Raw genomic sequence first — 22,190 nt, forward strand, 5'->3', positions numbered from 1 at the left:
GAACATAGTGTTTTTCTTGTACACAGCTAACCAGACACATTAGCTGCAAGTTAAAAAGGGAGTAATCATTTACCCAGAAATGTCTGAGAAGGAGTCAGGAGAAGCATGAGACTCAGAAATCAGCCAGGTCAAGCACGGCAGCCAGTCAGCTGACTGAGTGCGAAGCGACAGGAAGAGAAACGATGAAACACACCAGGACTGCAGGCAGTGAAGCATAAAGGACCGTTTATTGTACCCAGTACAGATTATCATAAACTCAGCAGTGTAAGAAACACATTGTGAGGGGAGGGGGACTGAAGCCTATACAAGTGCAGACAATCCCTGTCCCTGGGGCAGATCCCACGATATCATGTGTGTCTTCACTGTGGCCTTTGGTGGAACACACTGACACACACACACTGACACACACACACACACACACACACACAGACACACACACAGACACACACACTGACACACACACACACACACACACACACACATTCATCCATTCCCTCCAACCCAATACCTTGAGGCCTCCTAAAGAAACAGTCTGTAGTAGTAGCATCAGAAGGATTGAGATTGGTTTTTAAAAAGGTACGTGTCTATTAGAGCCAGAACTATACAGCTTATACATTGAAATCAAAACAAATGCAGCCTTATAGCAAAAATATATACTTTATATACGTTTGTCTTCGCCCCCCCCATTCAGAAACAGATAATGAACACAAAAGAATGCAGAGAATATCACAAATATCTTCCTTGTCCAAAGACATTAAAGCGATATGTTAGTGGACACACACAGTCTTGACTGATTACACCATGCAAAGAGAAGCAGAAGTCTCCGGTTGAAAACCTGCAACTGGCAGAGGTGTCCAATAAGAAGGTGTCAAAATTGTACCCTTCTTTTTAAAATTGCATGCAACATCCTGATGCTCCTGCCATACTGGTGCATCAGAGGAACTAGCACACTGCCAAGGAAATATTAAGCACCCAGGCCAAAAAAAAAAAATAAAATAAAAAAAAGTAACGATGTGACCATTTATAATACAGAATTACTTCAGGCTTTTATGAATTATAAACGCCTCTGGGAAAATATGTACTCATGTTATGTATCCCTTTTGAAATGGAGGAGATGGAGTGCTAATCATCTCTGAACTTGAGCAATAAAAAAGGACCCAGCAGTGATGAACAGGCATGAGAGGAGTGTACTGTATAGACGGTGGGCTCCTACTGTAGGGTCCGGTCTCTAACGGGAAGCAGATACAATCTCTTACACGGGCAGAACGATTAAAGAACGCAACGTTTACACGACAGAGCAGTCCAACCAACTAGCCTGAAATACAGCAATGCCCCAGAAACCTGAGAGTTCTGGGTCTCAAAAATAAAAATCGCAAAACAATTGAACAGCTGGATTAAAAAGAAAAAGTAGTTCTATCTACAGAAAACAAAGTGATTTGTGAGTTTAGAATATGTTGTGTGGTTTTTTTTTTTTTTGTCAATCCGTTTTTGCAAATTAAAGCCCTTTTACGGATCTTGTAAATTCAGATGTGGCGACATGAAAATGGGGGACCCACAAAAGGCAACTATAGAATAGTGCTGCACTTAGAATATCTTAAATGTTTGTTTACTCTGTTGGTTACTTGATTGTTTTTTTAGAAAAGCAGATTGTCACAAAATCAGAAATGCAACAACTCTTGCAGTCTTGTCCAAAGGGGTACTGTCAGTTCTTTTAAAGTTGGCGGCGTGTGGCTCTCGCTTTGTCGGTCTCTGTAGCAACAGCAGCCCCTAGCAGTCCAGTTCACCCTCGCTGGTTTCGCCAACCCTCGCTCTCCCATGCTGGTGCATGCTGGCCTTTTCCCCTCATCCATTCTTAGCGTGGGAGCTTACAGAGTTTTCTGAAGGTTTTCCAGGGAGCAGGAGAGGAAACCATTAAAAAAAAAAAAAAACAGGAGCAGAGCGCGTGGATTTTCTTCCGAGCAGCTCAGCCATCCCAGCTCTGGATTTTTTTAATTTTTTTTTTTAAAGTGGCCACCGAGAGACTTTTGGGAGTAATTGCGTGTGCGTGTGTTATGTGCGTCACGACCCCGCGCTGGCTTTGTTAGTAGCCGTAGCCCTCTGGGAATGGCAATCCTGCCACGCACTGCTCCCCGGCGTCCAGCAGGTAGGGAGCCGCGTCCTCGTAGTGGGTGAGGGGCACGGTGTCGTCGTCCAGCCCCAGCAGGCTGTCCGGGTCCACCTTCAGGTTGGGCCTCTGGTTGTCAGGGAAGGCCATGGAGAAGAGAGCCTCGGGGTCGCACACAAACTTGTACACATACCTCTCGCCAGCCACCTGAGAAACAAAGACAAAATACATATTTAACTCACATCCTGAGTGATACTTATTGTGCAATCTGGGTGGGTGTAAAACTGTGAAGATTAAATCGATTGGTTGTCAAATATTAAATTAATCGCATCATTCATTTTATGAAAAAACTAGTAAAAATTCTCTAATTCCAGCTTCTTAAATGTGAGTATTTTCTAGTTTCTTCACTCCTCTGTGACAGTAAAGTGAATATATTTACGTTGTGGACAAAACCAGACATTTGAGGACATCATCTTGGGCTTTGGGAAACACTGATCGACATTTTTCACCATTTTCTGACATTTTATAGACCAAACGCCTAATCGAACAATTGAGTCAACAATCGACAGATTAATCGACAATGAAAACAATCGTTAGTCGCAGCCCTTAGTGCGAGCATAACATCAAATTTCCTTTACAGACTAAATTCAAGGATGACTGATCCACCCATGCTCATTTGTTTTCAATTTCAAGTTTAAGACATTTTTACGTAAGCGTATTGCATTCATTTTTAGACACCTTATCTCATAATTACGAGAAAATATCTCTCATTTTGAGAAAAGATCTCATAATTTCGAGATCCTCATCTCGTCATTATGAGATCCTGATCTCGTAATTACGTGAAAAGATCTCGTAATTATGAGATAATTTTAAACACCTGGAAGGCGGCATATCTATCTAGGGGACATTCTAAAACGCTTAACGTGAAAAAGCTTAACGGGGTTTAATGTACCTAAACAACGATCAATCATGACCAAAATCCTCTCCTATATTGCTCATCATAACCACTTCAAACTGTCAAAAAATCTAACCCAAAGTCCAAATATTATGGACGTTATCTGACACTATGCGTTGCTGCTCCATTGAGGGTAGCCTAGTCTATTGTAAGGAAATAAAACTTAACGTGAAAAAGCTTAACGTGGTTTAATGTACAAACAACGATCAATCATCATATAGGAGAGGGTTTTGGTGATGATTGATCGTTGTTTAAGTACATTAAACCACGTTAAGCTTTTTCTTCTCGTAATTACGAGAAAATATCTCATAACTACGAGATAAGGTGTCTAAATTTCTTTTTTCTATGGTGAATGCAATACGCTTCCGTACATTTTGATCTGGCTAAACCAATATTTATTACGAGAAGAGATGTGGTCTGCAGGCTAGTATTCACTGCCACTATGTAGCCGCTTGCTGTGATAAGACTCTACTTTAGAGAATCACCGTGGTTGTAATCAAATAGCACTACCTCGACTAGGTTAGCCCCATGCAGCACAAAGTTGCTGAGGGAAGGGAGAGAAAGGAAAAAGGTGAACGTGCCTTTACCTTCTGCATGATGCCCTTCTCGTAGTAGTAACGCAGCGAGCGGCTCAGCTTGTCATAGTTCATGGCCGGTCTGTTCTTCTGGATGCCCCAGCGACGAGCCACCTGAGGACACGCGAGACACAAAGACTTGCAGTAAGCCGCAGAGAATTGCTGTGTATAGGGGGGGGGCTGTCAAAATCTGGGCGTAGAGTCTAAAAAATACCACATGAGCATTAAACATTTAAAAAAAAAAAATATCCCTTTTGAAGAACATTCAGAACAGATTAATCATGAGTTAAAGCTTTAGTGGGCAACTTTTTGATATTAATGAACGTCCGTTACATTCGAGCCGTTGCCAAATGAGTTGCTACAAAGCTAATTAAGACTCTCAGCTCCACACAACTCTCTCTGGATCTCTCAGTGTGACTATGTTCAGAAGATTGTGGCGTCCGGCGACTTTCCCGCGCAGAAACTCGAGCGTAGAGAATTACCTCTCATCATGTTTTTTTAATCCTCCGTGTCCTCCTCGGCTACTAGCAACTGCGTGGAGGAGGGGTGGGTGGCTTGTATCGTGTGGACGCGTTTTGTTATCATTACTTAGAATTTCTCATGGGGGAGACAGAAACTCCGCACTATAGCTTTAACCGTGGACAATCATCGATTGACAGCCCTAATATTCAGTCGGACAGACGACACGAGTCCAGTTGAGGACGGTGGGTACTGACCTCCTCAGGCTCAATGAGTTTGAACTCCATGCCCCGACCAGTCCAGGCTATGAAGTGGCCATTGGCTGGGTCGTCCAGTAATGTGACCAGGAACTGCCAGAGCTGCAGGGAGCCCCGGCGCTGGTAGGGAGGTCCGTCACGATAAACAGAGGGCTCCTGTTTGACTTTACCTGGGAGTGGAAGAAGAGGGAGAAGAGCAGGAGAAGAGAGTATAGAGAAGTAAAAAGGAGGCAGAAAAACAAAGAGTGAAGAAAAAGTGTCAGTCAGCACAGTGTGGTGAGACATTCCTGCCAGATGGAGACTGTGAAGTGGACTTGCTGTTCATTATGCACCACGAGCAGTCAAAGGACTCAGAAAATGCCCACAATAGCCAACTTCATGGGCATACAATATCTAGTGCTTATCTTTTGCGCTAATTTTGGGTTAATATTGAGATTTTCTTTTTTTTTTTGATTTCTCAGTCTTACCTTCTAATCTTTCAGGGACCACACAGGTATCGTCAAAGTACAGCTGATGATCTCTGTCGAAGGAGAAGCCTGCAATTGACAAAAAGAAAGAAATGCAACTTAAAATGGGATGAAAGTGGAACAGCGTGGGAAACAGGCTTTTGTTCTGACATGAAGGCCAGTGACAATGTTCAACCCAAGAGATCCAAACTGCACGCAAAGCAATAATATAGCCGGGCAGCTTCCCAACAGTGGGGGCTTGTGTTGTGCGGAGCTTCTGCCAGCTGCTGATGTGCGAAATGTACTGCACGTGTGGAGCAGCTACACACGATTCATCGATAGATTTACTTCCCTCTTGAGCGGTCATTTCAGTGCTGCTGACCACCATTCTTTCCCCCGGCTCTCGCCAACGCTGAGCTTTCAGCAGCTCGATAAGTCGCGAGGTTCACGGTCACAATCAAACGATTCTTTTTTTATTATTATTGCCGATTATCTTGTCAATTAAGCGATTAGTTGTTTGTCAGTAGTGATCAGTGTTTCCCAAAGCCTAAAATTACATCCTTAAAATGTCTTGTTTTGTCCACAGCTCAAAGATATTCAGTTTACTGTCACAGAGGAGTGAAGAAAATATTCACATTTAAGAAGCTGGAATCAGAGAATTTTTCAAAATTCAAACTGATTAATTGATTATTAAAAAACTAAATTGTTGGAGATTAATTTAATAGTTGACAACTCATCGATTAATCTTTGCAGCTGTAAAATCAATGGACTTCACTAATGAAATTATTCAAACATCTGAGACATAAAAAGACAAAAAGCAGACAATAATCTACAACTTACTTTCATGGTTATTTTGGTAGAAGCTCCCCGCTCTCCCAAACGATGAGTGACAGTTAGGCACTTCTGTAAACAAAGAAGATAGGTATGTAAATTTAGACCAGAGACATCCTCACTGTCGTATCAAATGTGTAATACATCAAAATCCACCTCGCAGCTGACAGATATTTTTGGATCCCTGCCACCGTGTACAAAAAGATACAAAGCTTTGATACTTATGTATGGTTTGCTCTATGTTTATACAGGAGTCATCGAGTCCAAGCTATATTAACGCGTTAAGTCACAGTATTGGGTATAAAAAAGGTCCAAAACACATGATGGCTGCTTCTGTGGCCAACAGACGATGCTACAGATGAACATGGTCAACAGCTGGGCTGAAGAACACACACACACACAGACACACACACAGACACACACACAGACACACACACACAGACACACACAACTAAATCCCAGCTCACAGAACACTGCACAGCACACAACATCCCCCGCATGTCCACCAAGCCTTTAAATAAGATTAGCACCATGGCTGCTGTATTAAATCTCAATGACAATCGAGTTACGCCAGCCCCCCCCCCCCACCCCGAGGGGTCGAGGCCTGTCTTCCGTTTGCAGTGTCTCTGCAGTGCGTACCAACCATCTCCACCCCCACCCATTATTCTCTTTCCTGTCTACTGATAAGACAACCAGAGATCAATCAAGTGTTTTCTTAAGTCTCTGTCTGCTCTTGTCCTAACTAAAGGAAAGAGGCTGCAGGGAGTAATCGCTATTGCCAAGTCGTAGCACGCGTGTAGAGAAAAAGAAAAGGTGAGAGTAAATTGAAAAAGAAATTTAGGAAACTTCCTCTGTCAAATGCGGATATGATAATGCATGGAGAAAAAAACACGCAAACATGCACTTCTTCCATTCATCCAGAGACACTAGGCCTCGGTGACGTAGGTATTTAAAAAAGGCCATAAGAGGCTAAGAGGATTTTGTCATTACATCACCGCCATGCCAGGCGGTCACCCACCAGGCAGAAAAGGAATGAGAATATATGAGTGAGCGAGAAAAGATTTAAAAAAATAAAATAAATAAGAGTTGCCGAGTTTCAGGAAAAGAGGATGGAAATGCATCAGAGCAGGGACAACAGCTGGGTGTGTGGGCGTTAGGATCACACAATGCGGAGACAGTCGCTCTGGCTTGTTTGATTTAAACAAAGCGGGTAAACAGCATCTCTGCCGTGACTGTTTGACAAGGCCTTTTGGAGAGGCACAATTTGGCCCCTTGTGTATTCTGTGAAAGCAAGCAGAGAATTTCCAGGCTCTTACAATCAGCTTGCTGTGCTGCATGTCACTAAGTCCTCGGAGGGTCCTAGCCTAGATCTATTCTAGGTAGGCTCAGTCAAGAGGTCCTCTGCACCTGGCTGGATGACCCATTTACTTTCTACCCTTGGAGGCTTAGGCAGAGCTAAGAGACCCACTTTTACTTCACTGGCATGGATCTTGAGGAATGATGCAGATTAGAGAGAGAGCGAGAGAGAGAAAGCGAGAGAGCGAGTGTGTGTACTGTATGTGTAAGTGTGTGTGTGAAATGAGCACCTGTGCGCCCAGGCCTCTGCTGCACGCTAAAACTTGCAGGCGCGTGTTAGTGCCCAGAACAAACACGGCCAGGCACATTCCACACCCGCTGCCCGCTATACTTTCACACGGCCCTAGACATCGCTTTCACACAGCTAGCAGTGGACTTCCTTGCTATGCAAGAGCAGAGAAATACATATGCAGGAAGCTCCACGGGGACATCTTGAGAGGTAATTGGCTCTTCAAGGTTTTTTTTTTAAACTACCCTTCTCTACTCACCAGAATCGAAGCAGTAGTCACGAGGCTCCTGCTTGATGGCCATGGGGTGGAAAGCAGCCTGATGCGGAGGGCCCGGGGGTGGACCTGGGGGGCCCATGGTGGGGACACCCTGCTCTGTGTAGCGTGGGTCGATGAGCTCTTGCTTGAAACCCTGGGGTGGCACAACTACCAATGGCTCTGACATTTGGCGGTGGTAGGGCGGCCGGCCGTCACGTGGCAGACTGCTGTTGCTGCTGCTGCTGGGAGGCTGGGGCAAGAACTGGGGGCGCCCTTGACTCTCGGATTGGGGAAAGGGTAGACATGGCTCTGACATCTGCCGCTGGAACCTAAAAATGGAGGGGAACAGTGGCAAGGCAAAGAGATTACGTCTCTTTTCAGAAACACGCCTGCGTAAATACACCAGATGAAACACAATGGAAACATTAAGAGGAAGGGCCTCATACCTAGATAAAGGAGGTTCAACTCTAGCGGTGTTTTGAGAAGAAAAAAAAAAAGCTCCAGTAGCAGAACTAATCTCTGTACATATTAACACATCTGACAACGCATTTACATTAATATTCTCATACACTAGGAATGCGTGCGCCAGTGTAAACTGGAAGCAGATTGTCTGACTTGACTCTGCTATTGAAAATCATGCGTAAGTTAAAAATACAGAAAATGCTTAGGAGAAAGAACAACGGCAAAAAGTAAGACCAGGGATTTATCTGCTTGGACCGACGACGAGGTGGAACGGTTACTGAACGGTATGTAAGCGTACCTAACTGATAAGCTTGACTGACGTGAGGCGTCGTTTCCAAAAGGTCCCCGTTTGTGCTCTTCCAGACTACAAAGCAACAGTTTTCAAACCAAAAACGGGAACAGACGTTTTTTCCCCAAATGTTGGTTTTAGAGGCTCTGAAAAACCGGAGTAGCGTGGACGCGAGGCTTGAACGTAGCAACAGATATTCGTTTTTAAACCAAAACGTTGTAGTGTAGATGCAGCCTCCGAGTGCTCACCTGTGCTCAGGTGTGAAGTTGTTGCCATCCTGGCTGATGGGTGCACAGGGCACGGCGAAGGGTGGGCTGTGGACGGCCTGCTGATTAGGAGAGCCGGCGCTCGCCGTTATGGGCTGCTGTACGTGCACCGGACGCGGCCCCGGGGTCGGATTGGCTACGTGGGGGTGAGGAGGGGGGGTCTGCGCACTCAGAGGGTGCGTCCCTGCTGTGCTGGCAGGGCCGCAGGGAGAGACTGGTGTTGAGGGGGGAGTTAATGGCTTGAACCCAGGAGTGGACTTCCTGTCACAGGCACTGTGGAGGAAGAGATGGGTGGGGAAAACAAACAGTCAGAACTCCTTTAATCGGAGAGGAACAATCAATACCTATCCAGTGGCTGCCGTCCTGCTCTTGGTAGACGTCTACAAATGTAATTACATACCTGTAGCTGTAAAGGCACTTCTCTCCGTAGGGCATGGGACTCCTGTCCTGGTGACAGGGAGAGAACTCTCTGGAGGGAGTCAGCTCTCGTTTGATCTTGGCTGGGGGCGGGCCATGAAACATCACTGGATACGAGGAGACATGCAAAGAATTGAGTGCATTAGATCAACTCCAGATATCACCTAATCGCAGCCACAAACAGAAGTGCAGCAGTTATCTTAACCACATTTGGAATTGATGGATAAATGGACGTATGGACAACGTCCGTGTATTCCCTCGACTGACAGAGCCACTTAGCAGCAATTTATCATCCAGCCCTAATGACGGTCGACTCCGGGCTCTGAAAACAACCAGCTATCCGCCACTGCTAGGTAGCGCGATACTAACTGCACTATACACACAAAAGCTATCAAACGTCTCGTCTGATTCCCATTAGGGCAGGCCAATACCCATGAATCAGTGTGGCTGTAATCTAATGGCGGTGAATGATTTTCTTCTCCCGCGCTGTAACCATTAGACACTAGCTGCAGCTTTCTGCGTATCGGCTGCACTTTCCAGGGCGCCACATAATAGCCAGGCAGAAACTAGATCTCTTGGCACAGAGGAGCGGGGGCCAAATAAATCACCCGTGGTGCTGATGGACCGAAGCGGAGTTACAATGGGCACGTGAGCTCCACTGTGTGCACGGTGAAACCTAAATGGCTCGAGTGAGGCTCCTCACACACACACACACCGAGAAAGGTGAATAATGAGGAGATTAGGCATCTTTTCCTTCTCCGGACTGGTGGCCAAGTGAGTGGATTAACAAGCAAGCATGCTCTTCCACTCTAGAGCAAACTTAAAACACAGTTCGAGACACGTGATGTCCTGTGGCTCATACCGAAAAAAACAAACAAAAAAAAAACTGGTTTTGGTGAATAGGCAACTTGTGAGAGAGAATGGCCTGCAGCCTGGCAACAGAAGCAACTGCCAAACCCCCCACACACACACACACACACACACACACACACACACACACACACACACACACACACACACACACACACACACACACACACACACACACACACACATTTCAATGCATCAACCTCAATAATATTTTGCACCAGAGGCTGGCGGTCAGTATGCAGCTCGCTGAGCACATTAAACTAGATTTAAAAGGCAGCCCTCACAATGACAGCGGCTGCCACACCCTGTCTCCACCTCCTACGCATCAGACACAAAACATAAACTCAGAAAGACAGAGGGGATGGGGGAGAGATCATAAAAAAAGAAGGACTGAAACAGGCAGCTCTGAAGCTGCCCTATCCACTGGAATCTAGCCCACTTCAGCAGCAGGGCCTGGGTGCGGGAAAGTGTGAAATCAGATTAGGCGCTTGGCTCATGTGATGCCCCATGCCAATCGGCTGATTAAACTCAAAATGAGGGAGAGGGGGGAGAGCAGCCTTTCCCAGAGCTGTGTTTTAAAGGCCGAAGAATGGCGTTTGTCCTCGGCAGGATGAAGAAATGTTGATAAAAAGAGGAGGTGACCTAGACATCTGGTCAGGGACAGTAACTCAATAAAAGAGCACTTTCTTCCAAGCAAAAAGAAGCCTGTGGTGAAAGGTTCTGATGCAGTGCTGTTAAAGCATGGCTTGGTTTTCAGCCTGAATTGCCACCATGGTTTGAATCCCTGCCCAAATCAGACAAGAACCAGGCTGGGCTAAAACATCGTAATTTTTTGACCGATATCAAAAAAGCAGTAACAGAATCGGTTCAGAAGACCCGGGACACACACACACACACACACACACACACACACACACACACACACACACACACACACACACACACACACACACACACACACACACACACACACACACACACACACACACACACACACACACACACACACACACAATTATCAGGGATGAACAACAAAATATATCAGGTACTCACAGCTATCCGACTGGAAATCTGGGACAAACTGTTCGTCATCAGGCACCTGGGCTGTGAAGATAGACGAGAATGTTGCACATGTGAGAAAAATCAAGCACATACCCCTTTTTGTCTCTCTATAGCCAACATATTTTATGTGCCAAAAAAAAAAAAAATAGTGGACAAAAAGATGAAAGAAAGGAAACAAAAACAACAAGAAAAAAAAAGATAGAAAAAGAATCTGCTGGAAACTGGTTCATTAAAAGTTTTAAAGAAGAGTAACAATGTAATCTAACAGAAAAAGGCGAGAAAGCTACTTAGACCAAAGCGGGGTCTCGGTCAGCAGTTTTTCATGCATAGGACTTTGCTCTTCTTGCTCTAATTGCTAACAAAAAAAATAGCAATATTTCACATTCTCTACAAGTTAATCTTTAATCTTGCCCAATTTTATCCTGTTCACTATTTAGAAAACAAAAAAGGACTAAGAAATATTTCTTAAGTCAAACATGACTTTCACAAAGCTAAAAAGACCAAATCCAATTAAATGATTTTGAAAATGTTTGTGTAGATGGAGACAGAGCAGCAGAAAACACTGGCGGACATTTACAAAAATAAGTCCACTAATAAAACAAACATGGAGCTCACCTTCTGCAATCCAGATCTCTTGCAGCTGACTGAGGTCTTGGAAGAGTTCTGAAAATCAAGAAGTGAAAGATATTGAGTATAAGTCCCCACCAGTTTGACTGTACTTCTGATTGCATGTTAAAAACATGTCGTCGTGGCAGCTCATATGTGCAACCTGCACCGTTCACTCGCATCAACAACGTTACCTTCTGTGTCCTGGGCGAGTTCTGTGTCGACAAACTTCCTTTTCCTGTCGCTCAGAGGCCTGTTGTGAGACGGTTCCTCCACGTGGGACTTGTGCTGCTGGGTAGGAGAAGTAGAAGATGGAGAAATGTCAGAGCATCCAACGGGAGAGGTCACTTCACCTCGCAGAAAGGACAATGCAGATTTGTATGTAAGAGTATTATAAGTGTCCATCTGTAATGTAGAGCCATGGGTTGAAAGTGTGAGGGTGTGATGTGTGAGGCTGGCATGTGTCCACTTACACTGGGTGGGACCATGAATGGGACTTGCTGGTCATAGAATCCATCCATGTTATGTGGGTGATTGGGGGGGCTCCGATATTGTGGGGAGGGGGGGAGGGGGGAGATGTTCGCTTTAAAGCGACAGCGCCCGGGTCACTTCGTGGGTCACTGGAAAACACAAGATTGGAAAAGGTACAGCAGGTGTCAAAAAACGGCGCGAGAAAAAAAAAAACATCCCCTTTCGCCATAAATGTGTCTTCTAGCCAGTGTAAGGGTGGACACAATGCATCAATGTGCATCTATTGTCACATTTGAAGCCATACTGTGTGTTGGGCTTCATTATTTTGTAATGTATTTATATTATCGCTGCAAAGATTATTCAATTAATTGTCAACTATTAAATTAATTGCCAACTATTTTGATAATCGATTTGAGCCCTTTTTTTAATAAAAAAGAAAAGTAACAATTCTCTGATTGCAGCTTCTTAAATGGAAATATTTTCTAGTTTCTTCACTCCTCTCTGACAGTAAACTCAAGATCTCTGAGTACAGGACAGACCTTCATCTTGGGCTTTGGAAAACACTGATAAACATTTTTTTTTTTAGACCAAACAACTAATCGAATAAATCGAGAAAACGATCGACACATTAATCGACAATGAAAAGAATGGCCGGTTGCAGCCCTACTTTGAGGCCGTACTGTGTGCTGGGCTTCATCATTTTGGTAAAGTGTTTATATAACAACACAAGTGGTCCTCCGCATCATATGCTGATGCTGTAACAAGGCCACCATCTTCTATTTAACCAACAAACCCTTTGAACCGAGCCATGCCGAGTGAGAGAATGCAGCACAATGTAAACACACAGTCCCATGGAGCGCCTGTTACACAGTTATAAAAGCCACTCTCTGGCCATCTGTGGGCACTACTTTCCACTATAAAAAAATGTAATAAAAAAAAAAAATTCAGCCTGGAGGGAGGTGTTGAGAAAACAAAAAAGTGAGTGCCACTCTTTAGATTAGGTCTATGGTCTAAGATCTGCACTGCAAAACGCAAAGCTTTCCAAACAAGATTAGACGCTTATAGAGGCTTGAACCTGGTTGGGTGCTACAACTGGCAGAACTTAAAACTCCCTGCCCCACCGTGGTGGGAACAGTACTATAAAATCACAAACACTAGCAACAAAAAAAACTAAGTTCTCCTTCAAACAATAATAACACTAAGCCACTAGCAGTGCCCTCTATCCTCACATCTCTCTCTCTCTCTCTCTCTTTCAGCAGAGTGATATGACTCACTGCTCCATCTACTGTTAATGGATGACGAATACAGGATAGCTGCTGGGCAATAATTACAGGCGCCGAGCACATATTAGAACATTAGAACTCCCTGTGTCTTCATGTGGAGCACTTGGTCATATAGCACGTCAATCAAGAGTAGGGAGCTTACTGACCGATTGTGTTGGCTCTATTCTGACATTCACGCATAGTGGTTTACAGTGAGAATTGAACTGCAAGATTGGAGATTTTAAATCTAAAAAAGGCAAAAGTTACTTAGGCCTATTAAAGACAAAAACTACGGTAATGACCTACGAAAGATATACGGCAGCAGCGTCAACTATTATAATTAGGTTAAATCAGAACTTGATGTGCCAAAATCTGGCCTCAACGCACCAAAAACTAGGCAAAGTTTACCAACACAACTGGCTTGTAATTTCCACTACGGCTTCACGGCCATTGCGGTATTTAAAAAATAAAAAAAATAAATAAAAAGTCACAAGTAAACAGACAAACTCTGGGAGTGCGTAATTCAGACCAACTTTTATTACTGCGCTAACATGTCAAAATCGAGTCATTTTCGGTAGAAGTTCTGCGTTTCAGCCGAGGATGGGGGGGCCGCCGCAGGGGGACGAAAAATCACCCGACACCCCCATGTACTCCTCCTCCACCTCCTACCCGCCCTTCCCCCACCCATACCTCCCTTGTTTTTCTCAATGAAGTGAAACTCGAGCCGTGTAGAAACAGAGGAAAGAAAAAAAAAATGGCCCGTCCATTCAAAAAAAAAAAAAAAAAAATCACAATCAGTCGCCTGACCGCGCTGATAAGCCAAAGTCAGTATCCACGCAGATAACCGAAGGACCGAATACAACACACGCTGGGCTTAAATATGACAAACGGCGTATACTTTACACAGATAGGAGCCGATATAAAATGGTTGACAAAGTAAATACCTTAAAATAAGATGGCGTTGCAGTAGTTTGTAGTCTAAAAGAGCGTAAGAAAAAATATCTAGCTAAAACAGGGCTTCACAAAAGCAAGTTGTCGCCGAAATAAACGTTGCAGCTTACCTTGTCTGCGTTTATAGACGTCCTCTGTGTCGAAACAATACGGTATTAATATCCACAAACACAACAACAACGTGTCGATAGTGGTGTAATCGACTGCGCACTGGTACAACGATGTGTCTCCTTCGACTGACAAAACTTGACTGAGCTTTTCGTTAATGGCCCGGTCGGTTTTTCCCCTGGGCTTGAGCGGCACGCGGAGACAGGCGCTGATTGGTGGATCGACCCTGTCCGTTAAGTCAGTAGCCAATGGCGTCTCCGGGGCTAATGAATAATGTATGAGGTTCTGTTTGGCCAATTACAGCGCAGCACAGGCCTATTTTTATGAATGGCTGGATTTCATTCACATTTTTTTCAACCATCAATGCCAAGATGTGTTTGTTAAAGGGCCAGCTGCAGTGGAAATATACTAAAGATCGACACAGAGCTATACAGACGCTGCTGTAGCAAAGTCAGTGTCACGCTGATTTCCCCCGGACTCTCATGATAGATAATAGTGAGAACAGCGATTGGCTTTAACAAACTGTGCTCAATCAATTTGAAATTGACTTAAACAGTAATTTAACAGATTTGTGTTTCAGGAGAGTGACGCAAATGGCTGAGAATTAAAAGGGATGATAAAGGAAATGTATTTTCAAGTAAATGATAAGTGAATGGATCATGCAAATGACTTATTATTAATGACTGATAATTATTAATTATTAGCTCTCATATGGCGCCTGCATCTAAAATACCAATTATGAAGCATTACTTTTTTAGCCTTGTTTAAATGTTTAGTTTGTTTGCTCACTGTCTTTTAATGCTCATCTAAGTAGTATATATTTATCAATAAACAAATGCAATGAACTTCCATCAGCATCTATTTGCACACAATCTGTGCAAATAAAAATAAAAATTTTATTTTATTTATTTATTTTAAGAGCCTTATTTATTATAAGAGGCGATAAGATGATGAGGTTAGTACATATGTTCATCACTTTATTGTCAGAGCGAGGTGCCAAAACAAACGCTGGTCAGATTTGCATAAAATGGGGTATAGACTATGTATTGATTGGTTCACATTTTATTTAGCCATTTAACTGTTCAACACATCATTGTGTACTTTATTTCCCAAAGTTAAGGTCTAAATCCATGTGGGTAATCCTGACGTACATGTTCTAGAAGTACACACATATATAGCATATTAAGTGTACAAATAGTTGAATCAGGCTATAAAATAATGTAAGTCCTCCCCAAGTTGCTACTGAGAGCATGACCCCAGTCTCTCATTAGCTACCTTCAACCAACTCTTGGGTCCATAATAATATATCTATTGAACCCTGTTATGGATATTCATGTTTCCAAGAGGACCAATCCAACGTTTTCTTTCGCCAACCAACACAAGAGAACCTAATTGAGATATATTTCGTATCCGATTGCTATGAAGTAGCTCCCCAGAAGATGAACCACTTCCATTTTTGATTATCAGCTTTCCTTTACACAACAAACCCAATGTCAAACGAGCAACTTTGTACACAAAGGTCCTAACTTCATCACCATGGTATTTGCTGAGCACATTCATGCTTCCCAGAGGATGAACTGATGTCGTTTCAACAGCATCAAGTAAAGCAACATGCTCAGTATTGGTCATGGTCACGTTTTGTTCTTTGGCAATCTGTAATCTACTAACAAAACTGAAGCATTATTTTTTGTAAAAGTGGTCTTCAATCATAATAAAATACCTTCAACTTCCTAAATCTCCTGAGCTTTTTGCACATTTATCAACATCTTTGCAGATCCTGAACTAAACCATAAAGCCTTCTTTTCTCTTCGTTAAAACAGTTATATTGTACATATTTGTTCATTTATGTTACTGTTACCTTTACATTTATTGTTTCCTTTCAATATGTTCATGTTTATTGATGCCCCATCCACCAAGGCAAATGCCTCGTTAGTTAGTAGTGTTACTTATTTGGCAATAAATCCTTTTCTGATTCTGTTTCCGTTTCAAAAGCCATCCCAAGTTGACCACCATAAAGCATTGAGAGAAAAAAAAAAAAAAAAGATAGCATGACTTGTGTGTGCAAGTGTTTGCTCAACAAACATGTGTGTGACGGAACGGCTGTTGGAACGCCAAAGGTTAGAGTTCATGAATAACTAACCTTTGTCATCATCACCTCGGTCACCAAATTAGGAATCCCTCGCGTAAACTTTGTGTCACTGCACGCGCAAATTCCAGCAGCTGCTATGAAAACTCTAATCCCCGGCTAAACCCTGCAGCCATGATAGAGAGATTATGAGCCTGCTGCCGAGGCAATAATAGTAAGAAAAGACAAACACACGTGTAGTTTTGACATAATTACTGAGCTATCTTTGTTGGTCGTCCCGGAGACCTAAGGCCAAAGGCAAAGAGCTTGTCTTTCAGGATATAAGCGCCACTTGGAGATTTGGCGCTGAAAAAAAATGTGAAGGGGAGAGCGTTTAAAAATATCCGCTGTCACATTCAATTGTACATGTGCGTGAAGCATTAAATTGCAGAGGACTGTTTGAAAAGCAACAGCCTGCAGGTCCACGGTATGGCGCACCTCTTCGTTGGTGCGGATGTAGTGGGTGGTCACTTGGAGGCGTGTGGAGAGCGAGCACATTGTGTTGCTCTTCTTATTCTTTCCTTAAATAAATGTGCCACATGCAAAGGGGGACATGCTGCTTGTGTACATATACCTCTTACTTTCTCTCTCTCTCTCTCTCTCTCTCTCTCTCTCTCTCTCTCTCTCTCTCTCTGTATGACTGCAAGTGTGAGAGAGGGCGCTGTGAAGGCAGGGTGAGATTTAAAGTGCTAAATGCCTGTTCCCTCGAAGACTACTACTGTAGCTTAGTGTGACAATGACATAACGGCCAGGTCAGTGGAGCTGCCTGGGCGCAATGTGGGCTAATCCTGATGGTGAAAATCCTTGACTAAACCAGGTGAGGACTGCAAAAAAAAAAGAAAAGAAAAGAAAACCACTACGCCCTGGAACCTCTGAACCATGACTCTTCATGATAGAAGTTGGACAGTACTGTGTGTACTACCGATTTAGTGAGACACAAATAAGACAGATGTGCTAATTATCTGTATATAACTACAGCTTTCACTACTGTTGATGCAAATCTGAGCGTTCCAGTTGAAATTTCCGACTTCCCAGTTCAAATGGAACGCACCGTTAGGCCTCTATCTGTGATGAGAATGATGCATTATGGTCAAAAGCTCCAAAACAGCTACTAAATGGACCTTGTGGTGAGATTGTTTCCTCAACTACCACTGCAACACACAAACTATTAATATAAAATATGAACGTGGAGCTTTTTTTCTCCTTTTAGATTTCAAACTCTTTTTCTCTTTTCTTGGCCCATCGGTGAACCCGAGCGTTAGTCTTATCACAGCTTATAATAGCGGCCGCTGTGATGAAGCACAAGTGGGTGAGAGCATTATAAATGAGAGGCTTGGCAGTCTGTCCCAGCTTGCACATGTCTGTCAAAATGCACATTTCAAAAAGAGTTAAAATGGGAAAGAAGTGCCTCTGGGTGTAGGATGCTCTCTCTCACTGAGGGACAAGATGTGACTCGCCTGCTATTAATAGCACTTTGGGAGATAATTCCTGCCTTGTTATCTTTGCAGCCGTAATCAAGAAGCTTTGCCAAAGGCAGACTCTTCTGAGGCTCCGAGTTGTATAACCATGCTTTCTTCATAATCTCTCTCTCTCTCTCTCGTCTCTTTCCCATTGTTAATTCAATGCCTCTTTCTTCTTTGACATTTTCTCTTTTCTTCCTGATTCTCTGTCTTTCTCCCGCTCTGCTTTTTCATGCCTCTGCAGCTACTGGGCCACAGATCAGCGCCAGAAGATTTAAACACACTGTAGAACGTGACGAGCAGTGGTGTAGTCTACGTGATACGCAGGTATACGCGGTATACCCACTAAGAGAGCTCCAGGATTTCCATATACCTTCTTAAAAAATGCCCAATGACACGCAACAACATACTTTCCATTATATTTTTGATAGATTTTGAATTGTCATCTGTGTTTTTCTTCTTCACATAGGCTAAACAAAGGTATTTCCACCGTAAATTGGTGCATAAAAGTGTATCCGAATACAGGAAATGAAGTCCTTGACGTTCCAAACTACAATACGTTAGACTACACCACTGGTAACGAGGACAAAACAGAACCTTCCCTGCTTATCAAGTTAGTTATTTCCTTCCAGGTTTTAGATTTAAACTCGGTGACACAAAACACACCTAAAACCAAACTGCACATTTAAGCAGCTATAGCCGCTCTGTGAGGCTGCATCCACCTGAACTCACCTGAACTCACCTGAACTCACCTGAACTCACCTGAACTCACCTGAACTCTGGAGTCCAGTAGGAAAAGGCAGCGCTCTTCAAACCACTGTCTCGTCGTTTGTTCACTCAGTCAATCTCTCCTCACATGTTTCCTCTCAGTCTGGATCGCACTGTTTAATGTCATCAGTGACTCACTCATGTGTTGTTGGATTGTCTTCAATGATCCATGAAGATTAAAGATAATACACAGCTTTCAGTCAGGCACCATGTAACGCATTCTAATTATATCACAAGTGAGCAAATGTAATGTTTAAGATAATTTTTTTAGGCCTTTAATTCCACAGGACAGATGAAGACATGAAAGGGGAGAGAGGGGAAGTAAACCTCTACACATGCGTGCCTGCTCTACCAACTGAGCTAGCACGGCCACGCAACTGTAATGTTTAATGCTAATGCTGCATGCCATTGACATATATATAATGGACCAACAGACCCCGTTGCTCTGGACGGAGACAAATGAAGGCTATTAGAAGCACTTTTCCGGTGATGGCTAGCTTTACTGCGCAGCCTCCAACTGAGAGAGACAATGTAAATGTGACGTGAGCAACGTGTCTGAAAGTTGTAAGTCTTCTGGTAGCTGTGCCAAGAGAAATCTCAATCATTCCCAATCTTACAGAGACGGAGAGCATAGGTATATGTAAGGAGATAACATAGGCACAGGCTAATTATTGCTAACTAACATGCTAGTTAACATTAGTAATTAAACCTAAACAGCTAACGTAAGTTGAAACTGCCTGCGAGCTTCTCCTGTACAGTAATTCCTCTACTGTGCGACAGTAAGTCTTGGTTATGACACAATCGTTAGCCTATTTTTACAAAAATGTCTGCTACGGAGCCATAACGTGAAATACAAGGTAATGGAGCCTTTTATACGTTGTTGTGTTTCTTTAGAAATAAACAATGGACAGATAGAGTCTTTAAACACTTCAGATGTAATGTTTTTCGCTGTCAAGTGACGTAAAAAAAAAATGGCGGTCAGTGGAATGCTAACAGGAGGTGATGGCCAGGTAGCAACAAAATGGCGCCATAGATGGCTCGAGTTCTGAAGCGAAGCTTACCCCCTTGCCTGTACTATACGGTAATTCCTCTACTGTGCGACAGTAAGTCACTTGGTTATGACACAATCGTTAGCCTATTTTTACAAAAACGTCTGCTACGGAGCCATAACGTGAGGTACAAGGTAATGGAGCCTTTTATACATTGTCATGTTTCTTTAGAAATAAACAACGGACAAATAGAGTCTTTAAACGCTTCAGATGTAAAGTTATTCACTGTCAAAGTGACGTCAAAATGAATGGCAGTCAATGGGATGCTAACGGCGGGTGATCACTTATTAGCATCAAAATGGCGCCATAGGAGCTACGCATTCTAGACGCTCGCTTACCCCCTTGCTGCATGCAAGTAATGCGTGTACCTGGAATCATTAAATATATAGCTATTCACAACAATGTACACTGTAAAAAACTGTAAAATTACGGCAGCCGGGGCACAAATTCTTTCTGGAAAATATAGGTAAAAATAACTTTCTTACTTTAATACAGTAATTTTCCATAATTAAAATAGTCTGTGGCTTTCATTTTACACGATATCTTGCGTTTGATGTTCGATGTTAGATAAAGGATATTTATACCTGTAAAAACAAATTTTCACTAATCAGCAATTTTATTTAATTCAAGAAATGCATATGCAGTATTAAACTTGAATTTAACAGTTTCATCTATTAAATAAAAGATAAACATTTGTGAAATTGTGATACATTTACGAATGTACAGTATTTTAACATTTGTCTTTTTATGTGAAAAAAAATTAATTTTCTTTTTTATGGAAATGTTATGGTTATTCACAATTACAGGTTCTTCATGTTCTTTTACCACTGACATGTAGATTCACAGTTTATTGGGGAATTTGTTTTGATATCTTTGTGTTTTTAAAAGTACAATAAAAATCTGTAATAGGTAAATAGGTTTCTTTTAAATAACATAAGTAATGTGTGGAGTTCAAAGGTCATTTCAAATCCAACTAGCTTAAGTAGAAATCCAGGAGTGGCATTAGTTTATGTGAATTAAGAAAGAAAATAGACAAAATGCATATTCAACCTTCTCTGTTTAGTGGTAAAGTGCTTCGTCCATGGAAATGCCAACCAACAGCGAGGGTGACATACTGTAGAGACAGACACAGGGCAGACTGCAGAGGCTGGACATATTGATTTTCAACCTCTTTCATCCAATCAGGTCCTGGACAACACGACGGACGGTCTGCCCTTGACCCTCTGTGGGCTGAGAGCCCCCCATCGTACCGCCCCCCGAGGGGGAACAGAAGGATCATATCACAGATGTAGAGTTCGGTTAACTTGATTAACTGTCATCTTGGTTACAAACCGTAGGTTTTTTTCCTACTCTGTAATAATACCCCGAAGCTGTGTGATGATGTTGCTTTTGTGATGTGTAGTATCTGATCTGCGATCCGCTCTGTACACTCTATTTCTATGATTTGGTGATTTGAATGTACATGTAGAGCAGCAAAACGCTGCAGGGGCTCTGCGCTTCTGATGTCACTCAATACATCTAATCTGTCCCAGGACGAGATCTGGATCACACTAGTCAGGATCAGATAGTTCCACATGGGGGGAGCAGAAGGCAACATGTCTGTGAGGATCACAGACATGTTTCCTTCTGCTGTTGATTAATTAAAGTGCTGCTAATTAAGAACAAAGTTGTGCGGCGGTAATAAATATCATACAGTGACATGTCACACTTAGGTATAGTCCATGTGTACAGCACATGGGTATTTTTTGGCCTTTCATCCACACACAACATCAAGATGTTGGGTCTGGGAACTCACCATTGACAGGGCTCAATCTGAGGGGCGGGATAAACGGTTGTCTTTCAAACTCCCTCTGCACGCAATAGGACAGCGCTACAACCAGGCAGAGCAACGAAGAAGGAAGAGAAGCTAGTTGATAGATTAAACTTTTGCTGTATCTGGTCGATAAAACTCCGAACATATCTTCCTTTTTTAAGAATGACTTCAGTGCCGTTCTTTGTTCTTTTCTCAAAGAAAAGCTGAACTCCAAGTCTTCCAGAAGACCGCTGTTCCCAGCAGCAGCAGCCATAAGCCCCGCCCACCGACTCTATACACGATGTGATTGGCCTGACCAGATTTTGTTTTTTCCAGTTTTCAAAAATACCCACGAATGTGTGGACAAGGCCATAAAGGACGTTTAAAGTTACATTTGAGTTCATCATACGGGCTGAAAAGAAAGGAAAGAATCCCATGTTTACGACCTGCAACTCAAGATGGTTGTATGACTGCAGAGTTTGTCGTGGAGGGTTAAAATACTGTGAATTAACACTATGACATTATATCCATAGAATTTTGGGTTTTACCCACGTCGAACGACTTTGGCTGACACGAGACATCCTTGTTTCCCCTTGCTTTCAGTCTTTATGCTAAGCTAAGCTAACCGACTCCTGACGCACGTCAGAACAGTGGTAAGGATCTTCTCAACCAACGCTCGACAAGAAGATGAATTAACATGTGTTGCCAGAATTTTAAACTTTTCCTTTAACCTTCCTCCTGTCCTTGGGTCAAATTTGGGTTTC

At 43.0% G+C, this 22,190-nt stretch overlaps 1 protein-coding gene across 4 annotated transcripts; it reads right to left on the minus strand.

The window, feature by feature from the left end:
- Nucleotides 1-207: 207 nt before the first annotated feature.
- On the minus strand, nt 208-14,391 carry etv5a (ETS variant transcription factor 5a). 4 transcript variants are annotated; one of them, XM_039817538.1, is made up of 13 exons: nt 14,235-14,391; nt 11,914-12,060; nt 11,635-11,728; nt 11,450-11,497; nt 10,826-10,876; nt 8,886-9,009; nt 8,468-8,758; nt 7,472-7,797; nt 5,637-5,699; nt 4,818-4,886; nt 4,351-4,520; nt 3,647-3,748; nt 208-2,311 (listed from the first exon to the last, which is right to left on the minus strand). In XM_039817538.1, exons 2-13 carry the CDS (start codon nt 11,959-11,961, stop codon nt 2,081-2,083), a joined length of 1,617 nt encoding a protein of 538 aa, XP_039673472.1. In that variant the 5' UTR covers nt 11,962-12,060; nt 14,235-14,391; the 3' UTR covers nt 208-2,080. The 4 variants fall into 4 exon arrangements, with proteins under 4 accessions (XP_039673472.1, XP_039673470.1, XP_039673471.1 ...); XM_039817536.1 differs by having other exon boundaries at nt 3,641-3,748; XM_039817537.1 differs by having other exon boundaries at nt 11,635-11,731.
- Between the last annotated feature and the right edge of the window lie 7,799 nt (nt 14,392-22,190).

The sequence above is a fragment of the Perca fluviatilis genome, chromosome 12, assembly GCF_010015445.1.
Source record: "Perca fluviatilis chromosome 12, GENO_Pfluv_1.0, whole genome shotgun sequence".
In the NCBI taxonomy this organism is placed as follows: domain Eukaryota; kingdom Metazoa; phylum Chordata; class Actinopteri; order Perciformes; family Percidae; genus Perca; species Perca fluviatilis.